This window comes from Anser cygnoides, chromosome Z, assembly GCF_040182565.1.
Source record: "Anser cygnoides isolate HZ-2024a breed goose chromosome Z, Taihu_goose_T2T_genome, whole genome shotgun sequence".
NCBI lineage: Eukaryota > Metazoa > Chordata > Aves > Anseriformes > Anatidae > Anser > Anser cygnoides.
In genome coordinates, this window is record NC_089912.1 from 35,606,430 (window position 1) to 35,621,670 (window position 15,241).

General features: G+C 39.1%; 1 protein-coding gene across 2 annotated transcripts in view; it reads right to left on the reverse strand.

The window, feature by feature from the left end:
- FBN2 (fibrillin 2) overlaps nucleotides 1-15,241 on the reverse strand; it is a 189,890-nt gene that overhangs the window by 136,614 nt on the left and 38,035 nt on the right. For both annotated transcript variants that reach the window (XM_066989051.1, XM_066989050.1), the window contains exon 6: nucleotides 1,839-2,036. In XM_066989051.1, coding sequence (XP_066845152.1) covers nucleotides 1,839-2,036 — 198 coding nt within the window. The remainder of the gene's footprint in view (nucleotides 1-1,838; nucleotides 2,037-15,241) is intronic.

A 15,241-nucleotide genomic window follows, 5' to 3' on the forward strand; every position in this document is an offset into this window, starting at 1 on the left:
GGACATTATCTAGCCTTTCTTGTAGCAGCAAAATTGTAATTTTCCTGAAATCTTTTTTACTACCTTGAGCATCGGAATGTGCCCGAATCAGGATGTTTTTCTGAATTTTGTAACAGAAATTCTTGCTAACACTTACACACAAACAAATCCTGGTATTATGTGCTTTTTGCTGTTTTGTAAATAGCAAATTAAAGTAGAATGTATTCTAGCATTACAAGGACTCATCTACATAAATATTTAGAACAGATCATTCTATTCAACTTCATCACTTCGCTAAAAATTATTTCAGCTATTCCACAGAAATCTACTTATGCATGTAATGCCTACAGTATCCCAGATGTGCTTTCTCACACAGATTTTTAAGACATAACATATGGATACACAGAGGCAGACCAGTACACAGACACTTTTTGAAATGAGAAACCAAACAAAAATGTGTCATCCAAAATTATTTGAATCTCTGCTGATTTATTCCCAGACTGAGTGGGAGCTGATTGATTAAACAGGATTTTGTCCTCTTCATTACTTTATTTCATTATATGAGTTATAATCAGAACTCAAAGAAACCATGTTGATTTACAACATGATATTTCAGCCCTAATGCTAAACTTACTCTTGAGCTGTTAATAGACAAAACACTCATAAAAGTATCCTGAGGCCTGACAACCGATTCAAGAAACTCATTGCTGGTGTCTTAGGTCCAAATTATACAAAATGGAAATAGATTCTGGTTTCTGCCTGGTTTCCATTGTTCTTTGGGAAGGTTCTAAGACAATTAAGTCTATGAATGGACCAAGTGCACCAAACTGTAACAGAAAAATATTCACTTCAGAAGATCTATTATCCTTTGTTACTGCATTTTTACACAGTTTGTTCTAAAATGTAACTAAACAGCAAAACAGGTACCTCTTTCAGGTACCTATCTTTCAAGTTCTTCCGTTTCTTAGACTACATTTTATGAACCTAAAAATAGAGTACTGCAGCCTTTCCTTACTAGTGCATTTTTCTAGCCCTGTACAAATAATCATAGAATCATGAAGTCATAAAATAGTTTGGGTTTGAAGGGTCCTTAAAAAACATCTAATTCCACCCCCCTCTGCCATGGGCAGGGACACCTCCCACTAGACCAGGTTGCTCAAAGCCCCATCCAGGCTGGCCTTGAACACCTCCAGGGATAGGGCATCCAGAGCTTCTCTGGGCAAACTGCTGCAGTGCCTCACCACCCTCAGAGTAAAGGATTTATTCCTAATATCTACTTTAAACCTACCTCTTTTAGTTTAAAACTGCTGCCCCTCGCCCTGTCACCACAGTCCCTGATAAAGAGACCCTCCCTATCTTTCCTTTAGGCACCGCATATAATTGCACACAGAGTTATCCAATAGGAGGTTCACCATGTGTTTTATATAAATACTGAGATTAAAAAATGTCTATATAATAATTGCCAATCCCTTTCAAAAAGGAAACTACTCAATAGCAAGAAACAGTCAATTTTTCAGGAGAATGAATAACATATGTATTAGTTAAGGGCCAGAACAACACATTCCTGTTACCTAATTGGTGCACTACTGCAGTAGCTGATGGTTGTGCTCAACAGACATTCTGACTTTTTCATGCTCCATATTTACAGCTTCTTGACTGGCACTCATTTTTTCCAGGCATGTGAGATTTGTTCTATATGTACACCAGCTAAACTCTGGAAGCAGTGAAGCTATCCGAATTTTATCAAAATTAAGGTACAGAACACACAGGGAAAACAGTGATCTTGTTTTAAATGGATGCAAGGTGTTCCATATGAATACAGTCATACAGTCATACACAATTTAAACTAGAAGACTTACCTTGACATGCTCCAGTGCGAATATTAGGGATGAAACCACGACGACATGGTTGAGGCTGGGCAGGGCACATTTCACAGGGGTGACCCCATGCACGCCCAATGGTTGCACAACAGAGGGTTTTCGTGCAAACGATTCCAGTTAGCTGGCCCTGACACATCTGGTTGTTAACTTGTGTGAAACATGGGCCTGTTCTGTAATCTGGAAAAGAGGAAAGATCACTGTATTATTATATTAGACAGTATACTACTCAATAAAGCAGGAATCTTTTTTTAATCCAATAGACACCTGTACCAAGAAAATGGTAGGAGGAACCAGCAATTTAAGTTATTTTACTGCTTACAAAAGTAGCACAACACTTTCCACTAAATGTAATTATTTTTGCAAGATTATCTTATCTTTTGATTCCTTCCTTTCTCACAGATGCAAGTAATGAAAGGCAACTGGACCCCAAAACTGACCAGTGCATTGACAATGTATTCAGTAAAATCAGTAAGAAAGAGTTTTAAAAACAAACGCACAAATGAGCAAACAAACAAGAGAGCAGATAAAGCAATTGAGGACTGGGAACTCTATGTCTTGCTCCTAAGAAAATTCATGATGATTCATGGGAAGAAGATCCAGAACACAAAAGCCACACATTTGTTCACTCCACTTTGATCAAGACCATGCCTGAAACTTGCCACAGAATCCACGTTCCTGCTGGAATACTTAGTGCAAAGTAGTGCTACCTATGGAGGACTAATTGGTATACCATTATTTATTTTCAGAGGAGTAACATGAGCCATATGCTCATGTTACATGTGATATGTATGTGCTATATTTGGTGCACTGAATACAGCAAACAAACTATACGAAAATATATTCCTAGTTGAATTCCCATAAATAGTTAACTTATTAGGGTTCAACCTGTAAAAAGAAAGATTTTTTGACCTTATGAGGCAAGGCAAACTGGGAACAACAATTAGTTCAAATTCCCTAGGAACAAATGAGAAACAGATGGTTGCTCTACGCCAGATTTCATATCCTTATGGAAACTTTAAGAGGTGGGGCGGGGGGAAAGAAGAAAGTGCAAAGCTTCCACTCAGACCCAGTCACATGAATAAAGGCATAACAGTAGGGTTGTGGCTGTTCTCATTGTTATCCTGTCCTATTCACCTGTTTTTTTCCTAGAAAATAGATTCCAGTGTGTTAATGTGTAAAACACTTAGACTTTCTGCCTTTTCACTAGTTTGTAACTGGGCTTACAAGCAAGCTACAAATGGGACAATTAATGCCTTCTAGAATCTGATACTTTTACCCTGAGGAATAAAAATCAAGGCTTTGACATCTTTGCAACAGGAAAAAATGGTCTTCCCAAAAGACTTCATATTAAAAGCACTCTTTCACTAAGACATAAGGCTTTTAAAGTAAAAGCTAGCTCTACTCTGCACTGGTACAGCCTCACCTCAAGTACTGTGTGCAGTCTCACAGTATCACAGATTTCTAGGTTGGAAGAGACCTCAAGATCATCGAGTCCAACCTCCGACCTAACACTAAGTACTCCACTAAACCATATCGCTAAGCTCTACATCTAAACGTCTTTTAAAGACCTCCAGGGATGGTGACTCCACCACCTCCCTGGGCAGCCCATTCCAATGCTTAATAACCCTTTCGGTAAAGAAGTACTTCCTAACATCCAACCCAAAACTCCCCTGTCGCAACTTTCGCCCATTCCCCCTCGTCCTGTCGCCAGGCACGTAGGAGAACAGACCAACCCCCACCTCTCTACAGCCTCCTTTAAGGTAACTGTAGAGAGCGATAAGGTCGCCCCTGAGCCTCCTCTTCTCCAGGCTGAACAAGCCCAGCTCCCTCAGCCGCTCCTCATAAGACTTGTTCTCCAGACCCCTCACCAGCTTGGTCACCCTTCTCTGGACTCTCTCGAGCACGTCCATGTCCTTCCTGTAGCGAGGGGCCCAAAACTGAACACAGTACTCGAGGTGCGGCCTCACCAGAGCCGAGTACAGGGGCACAATCACTTCCCTAGACCTGCTGGCCACACTGTTTCTTATACAGGCCAGGATGCTGTTGGCCTTCTTGGCCACCTGAGCACACTGCTGGCTCATATTCAGCCGACTATCAACCAATACTCCCAGGTCCCTCTCGGCCAGGCAGCTTTCCAGCCACTCATCTCCCAGCCTGTAGCTCTGCTTGGGGTTGTTGCGCCCCAGGTGCAGGACCCAGCACTTGGCCTTGTTGAACTTCATACAGTTGACCTCAGCCCATCGCTCCAGCCTATCCAGATCCTCCTGCAGAGCCTTCCTGCCCTCGAGCAGATCGACACATGCACTTAGCTTGGTGTCATCTGCAAACTTACTGAGGGTGCACTGGACGCCCTCATCCAGATCATCGATAAAGATATTAAAGAGGACCGGCCCCAGTACCGAGCCCTGGGGGACTCCACTAGTAACCGGCCTCCAACCAGATTTGACTCCATTCACCACAACTCTCTGGGCCCGGCCATCCAGCCAGTTTCTAACCCAGCGAAGCGTACGCCAGTCCAAGCCCCAAGCAGTCAGTTTCTTGAGGAGAATGTTGTGGGGAACTGTGTCAAAAGCCTCACTGAAGTCAAGGCAAACCACATCCACAGCCTTTCCCTCATCCACCAAGCGCGTCACTTGGTCATAGAAGGAGATCAGGTTCGTCAAGCAGGACCTGCCTTTCATAAACCCATGCTGACTGGGCCTGATCGCCTGCTTGCCCTGCAAGTGCCGCGTGATGACCCTCAAGATAATCTGCTCCATGAGCTTCCCCGGCACTGAGGTCAAACTGACAGGCCTATAGTTCCCCGGGTCTGCCCTGCGGCCCTTCTTATAGATGGGCGTCACATTGGCTAGCTGCCAGTCAACTGGGACCTCCCCCGATAGCCAGTACTGCCGATAAATGATGGTAAGCGGCTTGGCCAGCTCCTCCGCCAGTTCTTTCAGTACCCTCGGGTGCATCCCATCCGGCCCCATCGACTTGCGCACATCCAAGCTCCGTAGCAGGTCGCCAACCATTTCCTCATGGATAGCGAAGGCCACATCCTGCTCCCCATCCCCTTCCACCAGCTCAAGGCACTGGGTATCCAGAGAACAACCGGTATTGCCGCTAAAGACTGAGGCAAAGGCGGCATTAAGCACCTCAGCCTTTTCCTCATCCTTAGTAACTAGGTTTCCTCTCGCATCCAGTAAAGGATGGAGATTCTCCTTAGTCCTCCGTTTCGCGTTGATATATTTGTAAAAGGATTTTTTGTTGTCTTTAACGGCAGTACAACAATCTTTAACGGCAGTAGTTTGGGGCACTACAGTATAAAAAGGACATAAAACTATCAGTGAGTGTCTGAAGGAGTGCTACAAAGATGATGCGGGGTCTAAAGGGGAAGATGTATGAGGAACGGCTGAGGACACTTGGTTTGTTCAGCCCAGAGCAGAGGAGACTGAGGGGAGGCCTCATGGCAGCCTGCAGCTCCCTCACAAGGGGGGCAGAGGGGCAGGCGCTGAGCTCTGCTCTCTGGGGACAGCGACAGGACCCGAGGGAACAGCATGGAGCTGGGACAGGGGAGGGTCAGGCTGGGTGTTAGGGAAAGGTTCTGCACCCAGAGGGGGGTCGGGCACTGGGACAGGCTCCCCAGTGGTCACGGCACCGAGCCTGCCGGAGTTCAAGAAGCGTTTGGACAACACTCTTAGACATATGGTCTGATTTTTTGGGTGGTCCTGTGCAAACCCTGGTGTTGAACTCAGTGATCACTGTGGGTCGCTTCTAACTCAGGAGATTCTGTGATTCTGTGATTCTAGCTCAAAGAAAAATAAATGATCTTTTCCCTGTCTTTGACAAAGCTCATTCAGATATACATTTGGGAAAGACTTCTGCATGCAGCTTTTTCAACGCTTTTGAAACTAATTTCAACTGGACTCTTCACATAAACAAAGTTATGCATGCATGTAAGTATAAATAAGAAAAATGCCTAACAAAACAAGGAGATTAAAAGATCTTTAATACTCTCTAAAGAACGTGAATTTTAATGTTTCTTGACTTTCATTAGAATATTGTCTTCAGAGTTATGCATTTGAGCTACCCCTGTGTCCATCAAGCCACCAAAATAGTACTTTAAATAAAATACTGACATTACAGAAAGAAAATCCTATCCATTAAAAAGGTTTTCGGTGATCTTTCATCCAACATACTGGAAGACAAGCAGCTTCTCAATAGCCTCAGTTTAATCAACTGCAAGATCCTGCCAAATCAGAGATAGCTGAACTTCTGACATGAAATATAGACCCTGATGTCTGATAGCAGAAGACAAACATCTGCCGTCTTCAGCTTGAATTTCATCAGGCAATATATGTGAATGACAAATATTTGAAATAGAAATTCCATCTATCAAAGATTTAAATTCCACAAACTCATTGTAATCTTGTCTGGATTTCACTTAAGGAGTAAGTGTAAGGAAAAGACTCCATCACAGATTATGACTGTATAGCTGTTTCATATAAAGTTTACTCAGGTATCACAAAAATTGAGGGAAATATGTGATAGACCACATTTAACCTGCAAATCATCAGCAACGGTCAGCCTGCAATCAGAAGAAAAACAGAACTGTTCAGAATTTAAGAACTGAAATAAATGGAATTAAATCCTAGCCCTGGTGAAAGCAAATGGGAATTTGGCTATTGAATTCAATGACAACACTATTTCATTCTTGGAAAACACTACTGTGCTCTTTAGCAATTGGCTGTATGATAATTTATTGCCTAATATCATCTGTAAAAGCATTCCCTGTGTCACACAGAGAATGTAATGAGCTTTATATGCACAGGAAAAGCTTTTACCACTAGGTGTTCAATGAGCAGACTCCCATTCTAATGTCAAATAAGTTATGTACGCTACTAATATGGTAGTAACACAAATGATTAAAAGTATTTCACTCATTTCATTTTCTCATTAATGTCTGAAATACAAGTAACAGACAGATTCTGGGAAAGTTCATGGTCTACTCTATGTATTGAGAGCTGACTGTTGGTCTGTAATTTGCACATTGCAGAATTTTTGCCCAATAGGTGACTGCAGTCAGATCAGTCAGAAAGACTGAATCTTTCCTGAAAATTCAGATTGGTTTTAGAATCCTCAAGAGTAAGATTTTCAAAAATGTGAAGCTGAAAAAGACTAAAGAGATAAACCTGGTAGGTAAACCTGGAAAGACCATTTACGAGCCACTAGCATAAAAGTAAGGGTCTTATAATAACATATAATCATTATCAAAAGTAAGGCGCCCAGTAGTGCAAGGGACTGTCCAAGTGTGTAGGAAGCATATGCTCTGTAAACCTACATGTATGTGCCAAACTGTGCCTTAATAAACAGAGAATGCATAAATCCTAATGTTCAAGTTGTATAACCAAGAAAGTTCTATCAGTGTAAGTCCACAGGATGGCATCTAAAAATCTGACTGCTAACTTTAGAAGAACAGATGAAACTGTCATTGAACTTCTGGGCAATTTTACAAGTGAAAATAAATTCAACCCAAAATACTGAGATCCGAAATGACATTTCAGGATAATGGCATACAGACAACAGATCCTGAGCTCCTAAGTGAATGTATGGCTTATATGACGTAGGGTACAGAAGCAGAAATCCAAAAGCACATCATTACAAGATAGAAACTGGGAAGTAACACTATAAGTAATTGTTGAGCTATAGTAGTTCTTTGCACAGATATGGCAGCTGCATTTCAAAAGGGATGCTAGAAAACTAGAAATACTATGCAAAGAGTCAGAAGAATGTCACATAATATATTTTTACTTAAGTGAAATAAATATATTAAGACTAGGTGTGAGTCCGATGATAATTTTTAGTTTCAAATGAAGACATGGATTTGATTAACTATTTACTGTGTGATATTCTGTGGTCTTTTTTAAACAATCAGACTAGATTATTTTGATGGTTCATCTGACCTTAAAATCCCTGCGTTTATGAATCAATCATCTTTTCCATATTGTTTTTCTTGTCATATTGTTTGGCGTTTCTTCATTTGCTCCTTCCCCAGCATTGCTGCTGGAATAATTTTGCCAGAAAGAACATATGTTAGAACATATGTTACAAATCATTTGTTGCTTAGAAAGGGTAACTGCCTTGGTGAAAGAAAGCGATTTTCGGCACATATGTGTTACGCATTTTTTAACCTCAGAAAACTCTATTTGTTATGCACCATGACTTGAAGAATGACAACCCTTATCAACAATCAAAACTGTTAATATCATTAAATTTAATAAGAAGCACTTTTTCTTGGCATCAATATAAAAAAAAATAAAAATCAAAGCAACTGGAAACAACATACTAGACTTCTAAATTTCACCGTACTACAGCACATCTAGTCTTTCATAGAAATATGTGTTCTGTATTCACACAGACTACATGGGGCTATTCAACTATCAGGGTTCTTGAGATCTTTTTCATTAATTCCTTTTGGAAAAAAAAATTAAAAAAGTTAATTCTAATTCTAGTTGTAATTTTTAAAAAGCTATTTGACAGAGAGACTGCCACAGGAATTAGAAACATAGGAATCCTAATGTTGGATATGGTCCAATAGTAATCTACTTTGTTTTTCTTCCTGTACCTCTGGCCACAACCAGATGATTCAGGCGAAGGTGTAAAAAACCTGCCGTAAATTGACATGGGATAATCCGCCTGCCACATTAAGTTTTCTTCTGGTGCCTAACACCCACTAACTCAAGACTTGAAACACAGCATTTAACATCCCATCTACCATTTGTTGTCATTTACAACAAAAAGTTAAAATATTTTGATAAACATATAAGGATCTTATTTCTATATGAATTTTGTCATGCTTTTAGCCTCCACGATTTTGTATTGTGTTAACTACAAACTGCTGCCCATGAATTTCTTATGTCTTCTCAGATAACTAAAAGTAAAAAAAGTGACAGAAGGAAAAAGGAAAGGAAAGAGGTATCCAGACATGCTGGAATGTGTATTATAAGTTATCTGGAAGAATATGAAAACATTAAGTTTCTTTTCACAGACTGAGATTTTAACTTGAAGCTCCAAAGACCAAAAGATTGTTTACGTGTAAAGCCCAACAGTACTATTGCAGGTGCAGTCAAAGTTTCTTGCACCTACATAAAGCCCTCCAGAAGGCTGAAAGGACATAGTCTGCAGTATTGGAGCAATATATTATGATAAATCCTGTACTTCATGTCTGAGTGCTAGAAAAATTAGCAGAAAGGAATTGTGAAGTCTCTTCATTTTTATTTAAACAGAACTCCACACAATCATAACTAGATACGTAAGTAATGGAAGTATTTTTAACTATAAGCTACTTGGAATGTTGATACTTCTATGACTAAAAGTAAAATAATGGAAACATTAAACTGTTGATCAGTCTGAATCACAAGAGAAGTGAGTAAAAGATTTGTAATGAGGTGTCCCACCCCCATTAATTAAAGAACAAAACCTAGTATCTGGGAAACCTGTTTCACTTCCTTTTAGAGCAATTTTGCCCATCATAAGGACTTTACACTCTTTCACAGGTATGATTTAGCAAAAATTAATGAAGAGATCAGAAAATAAATTATCTCAGCTTCCACAACCTCACTTGAAGGCTCAAATATAGCAAGCAGCTTATTATTATTACTGATGCCTCAAAAATCCATCTCATATACCAGCATTGTTAGACAAACAACCTAATACACAGAAATCTAGGCCCTGAATGCTGGAAAGTAGTATCTCTCATTACTGTTACCTGGAACTTTACTCTGTTCAAACAAGAAAAATAGCACAGTGGATAAAAGTCCAAGAACCTTCGAGGAGCACAGATGAAGTCTACACTGGCAAAGATCTGAAGTCAATTTCACCCTGCCAGAAGATGCTCCAACACAAAACATGCTGCAGCTGCAACTGTCTCTATTACACCTGTGTTAGGATGCTGTGGCTGGTTTCCCCATAAATCCCAATGTGATTTTTCAAATAAATATTTTTTTGTGAAGTGATTATAAAAGTTTTGATAATTAAAAGTATACTTGAGGTTTGTCTTCTTCCAGTATCAAATAAGACAATGTGCAACTCTACTGTGATGTCAGAAAGACTGGCAGAGCAATGTATATCCCATTGTCTCACTGAACCTGCATAAATGACTGTGTTGTCCAGATCTTTGTGCTTCTTAAAAATGGGAGATCAGGACTTTTTCCTTGATTAAATTTTCATCTGAGTATGAAATGGTTGATAATACTCACAGTCGTACTTGGGTTCAGACCACAAATCTGAAACGTATGCATATGCAAATATTATCCTTCTTGTTCAGCTCCACCATCTGCAGATCATAACTCACAGTATGCAAAAAGATATTTAAACATTACAAAGGTACATATGTTTGTTTTATTAAAGATTATCTAAAATTGTTTTTCCTTCAATATTTTAATCATCCTAATACGGAAAATTGATCTTTTCTTCAGTAATGCTTAGCTGCCAACACCAAGGGTTCACCATAAGGGAGATTTCAAAGGTAACAAGAATTTAGATGAATTGTTCTGATTCAGACTTGATATAAATAAAAAGCATTTTTTTCAAAGGTGACATCCAACAAGTTGCAGGAAAAAAAAATGTTGGCTGAAAATGAGAGCTAGTCTCTTGGAAAACGAAAGAGGCTTGGCAAAGCTATTAATTTCTCTTGGAAAAAATAGTCTGTGAGCAGTACAGCTATTGAGGCTAAGAAGTTCACATAAACTAAAGCCTGAATAGTAAAGTCTAAGCCACCTCCTCCCCCCCCTTTTTTTTTTAAGAAGAAAATCTGTATGTCAAGTCCTTAACTAAGTTTTTGATTCACATAAATAATGAACACCAAAGTCTTTTAAAAATTTTAAATTATGGATAACTCAAAGAAGTTGAGACAAATCTGCAGATGGCTCCTTAGTGTATGAGACTGGGATTTCTATAACATTTATTTTGATATGTAGAAATTAAGAAGAATTGTTTAGTTCAAAAAGTTTTTTAATATTTACATTAAGTGTATTATGAAGGATTTAACATTTTCCTAGAGTTGACAGCTTTCATTTTCAGGTTGAATTCTTGCTACTATTCTAATAGTTCAACATGACCATTTCTGACCAAGTCCCTTGATGCAGTCCTTTCCATCACCTAAACTCCTTTGATTGATTAGGCAACTTAATATACACATGGCAATTAAAAAGGGAGTGGAGGGTTGCTCTAAATTAAAGAAAGAAGAAAAAAAAAAAAAAAAAGCATGTTTAAAGCAGCAGTCTATGTGGGCTTTGTAGCTTTTAGCAAAATTCCAGTTTCCACCAGCGCTGCTGTCATGTCCATTCTAAGCACATTCTCATTTTCCTCATGCTGGAACAGAGAAAGCAGCTCTTTTCCAAAAACAACATTCCAGGGTTTGCACACCCATTTTAATATAATTGATATTATGTCAGCTTTAAGTAGACAAAAGATAGTAGAAGTTTTGTTGTATTACCTGCAGATCTTAAAACTTTTTTTTTTTTTAATTAAAAATAATTCATTTTACACACCTAAACACATGGGAAAGGACAGCAAAGTACCAGATAATCAACAATACTTCTGAAATAAAGGACAATTTTCTGTAATTAATATGAACATCGAGGAAAATGATTCTAACATTTTAAGATATTAAATATTTTTTAAAATACACACAGACAAGAAACAGAGAAGAACAGAAACACAAAGAAAGAAAGAATCACAAAAATATTTTGCTTCTGAAAGCAACAAAACTCCATAAATAACAAAATAATACTGGGAAAACTTATTGGAAGAAACTTGTCATTTTCAACTGCATTATCATGCACTGACTGCTACAAAATTTGAAGTGTAGAATAAAAGCTGGGAAGTAAGTATCCCTAGATCTTGGTTCAAGCACAAACTCCAATTTTAGTTTGTTTGGAGCTTCTTCCTTCATATGTATGTGTTTCATTATAGTTCCACAAGCCCTGCTATTATACAAAGCTTGCGTTCTAGTTTGGATATTGGACCCTTGCGAAATAGCTCCGCAAGAAAATACACAAGCTGACACACAAGGAAGTATCATCAGTTACTAGAAGAACTTAAAAGGCTGAATTATCTGTGTGCAAAGTGTGCATCTAAATGAGACATCACAAGAATATTATCTTTTTTTACAAGATTCAGCAGTTTGTACTTACTACCCCAGTATTAGTAGCTTGTTATTTCTTAACTATGCTGAGATGTCCATGAAATTCAAAATGAAGCAACCCTGTGTATCTTGCCACCCACCACTCTCTCCTCTTTCATTTTTACAGAAATGCCCAGTGAATAACATTTTGGTCCACAACCCAGGCTCCTCCAGAACTACCACATGGCAAATTATACCCTTGCCCCCAAAACCACAACCGCCTTCCTTCTAACTTTTAATAGAAGGGAAAACAGAGGCTTTCCTCTCTACCATACAACCTAGGGTATGACCTAAGGGCAACAAATACTCAAGACTAGAGTGAAGCTGTGAACATTTACGTCAAGATTGGATCTCTGTACTGTAGCATACGCGAGCAGTTCTTTGCAGCCTCTGCAACAGAACTGCAACAAAGCCTGCATCTCCTCTGCTTGTCTCAACATTACAGCCTTTCTAAAGAAATCTCCACAGCAAAGACAATGCATCCCTAGGCTTTGCTGTCTTTTACCAAACTGATTTCCACCTTTAAGATCATTTATTTTCTACAAGCTGGAAAATAAAATGTCTTTCACCATATACAGGCAAAATCCTGTGTCAGTTTTGGTAGTCCAGTAAGAAAAAACCTTCACTGGGAGAGCATGCAGTACCACCCATAAGGTCTTGTAGGGATGACATGAGAGTGCAGAAAGATTTTCTCTTATAGTCTGACAGCTGGATGTCTGATTTTCAATGACGCCAAGGAATCTGTTTAGTCCCATTGAAACTCTGTACCCTGCACAAAACACTATTCAGATTTCATGGACAAGCCAAGATTTGCTCATATGATGGAAATATATATTAATCATTAAACATGGGCTCTGAAAAGCTCAACAAATGCACATTTTATCCTTGAATTCCTTCATAACCCAACAAGTAAAGAAGCCAATGCCTTGCCATATGGCTGCAAAGGAAATAAGCTGTGTTTCTGGACCATAATGTTAGAACTTCAATTACACCTTCCACAGGTTTTTTTGTCATATTCTGCTTTCCCCCCATAATTAGTGCTGTTCAGTAGTACAGTTAAAAACTCAGAGGAACAGAAATCCTTGTCAGCAAAGAGGAAATTTTAAGATTCGGGTCTACAGGTGCGATAAACTTTTAACAGCAGTAAAGAACAGTGCAAAAAGCACAGAGTAAACTCCCCCACCCCACCATCCCAACCCTCTCTGGAGTTCAGCATCATTATTCACGCCAGTAATCAATCCCACTAATGAAATTGAGCCAGTTTATACTGGTTAAGACTACCCACGTGGGGAAGAATTGGAGAAAAGGTCTACAGCAAATGCTTAATTATTCTCAGAAACTCTGATCTCATCCTGGTATATTGGGACATTTTTCAGTTAGTCAAGTGTAAAAGAGCAGTCAGGACAATTTAAAGGTGCAAATGTATATTTTTCAGTAGCTGCAAAACTGAGAAGCAGCTAAACATAACTTGAACTTTTGTGGTAGGTGGAGATAGGATCTTTTTTTTTTTTCTGACCCTTTGGCAATCTGCATATTACTCTGGCAGGTCAAAAATAAGAAGGAAGACATAAAAGGAGATGGTGTTTATGTGTTAGCTCCCAGCTGGCCACAACCCAGAAGCAGAAGGAAGTTGGGCACCTTTATGCACAGTGGAGTCTGCTGAAATCAGGAAAAAGTGGATGACCTGCAGCCCTGTTTTCTCTCCCATTGACTGTAATTCTTGTCAGTAGCCATTTTAAGAAAGTGTTCATATCCAAAACAAAACGAGAAAAATATTTAATGAGCAACTTCTGAGTAAATTGAGAAAAACATGCAAAAAGGGTTAGTAGATCAAAAATCCTATAGAAGCCACCGATATGCGGCTGAATTCTTTTGTTAATGTAATGAAAAAAAGGAAAAATAACTCTTTCATACATGGCTCTTAAAAAAACTCACATTTAGCTTGCAAGAAACACTTCCCCAGATGAATGGTTACACTGTCCTGATACTTTGCTTGAGTTGACAATAAACTAAAAACCCAGCCAGTTACTATTTCCTGGAGGTTTCTCTGTGAAACAGCATAAGCGTGGTTTCCTCTCCTTCAGATTTCTGGGATTGGTTCAGTAAAAAAACAAAAACAAAAACAAAAACAAAAACAAAACAAAACAAAACAAAAAAATACTACCACAGATCTATCTCTTCAGCTTATACAATAGTTTCAGGGGAACACTATAAATTAGGGTATTTTTTAACAATCAAAAACAGGACAGAAGTTAATTCAGAAGAACCATCTCTTTATAAAGAAACAACTTGCTGCTGTTTCTCATACACTGACCTTCAACTCTGAAGCAGGATAAACCAGATTTCTTTCGGCACTCCAGTATTTTGAAAACCTGGACCCAACCTGCTGTTGATCCGCTACAGCAAACTCTATGCCTAATAACAGCTGGTATACTCTTCTCCATATATATATATATACTTTTACAGCATTATAGCTTTTTAGACATTGCATAACCAATGCTAATGAACACAAACATGACTGAAAACTTAAAGTGCATCAAACCTTCATATTTAATTAATTTTATATTGAATAATAGCTTGAAATTAAACATTTTATAATACATAATTGCTGTGTTGTACTGCACTGTCAAAATCATTAAAATTTTAACTCTAAAATCCAATATGCTTTTCACCAGCTACATGAGGCTTACTTTTTGACTGTTTCAAGCTGAGTAAGAGAAACACCTTCTAACCGCCACTTTCCAGTTTCCCTTTTCAGTTCTTACGGACCAGCGCAGTGCTACAGCATTTAGGTAGCAAAACCGGAAAGATCTACGCTCATATCCAAACAGTGGCCCTGGATCTGAACTCTGTTCTTAATCAAAACTCCCAGTAGCTTCTCTGGGACTTCTGCCAGACACAGTGCAGGACCGAACCCAAAAAGCGCATTTTCATTGGTGTCAGTAACTTCCTGGGAATCTGCAGAGACAGAAGACAGCAGAAGTGGTGGCTGGGACATGCAAACTAACCTTACCAAGGGCACAGGGTGAAGGTGGCAGGGGAAGGCTGCATGCAGGGACAGTGATGTCACAGCACAGATGGGAGGACATGCACTCTACGTGTTTTATCTTCACCAGAAGTGGAAAGATTGTGCAATGTTGATTCATCCTTAGATTAGACCTGACAGCTTCTAACAGCTCCTGTGTCTCTAACACAAAAGTTGTCAAGCAGCTGT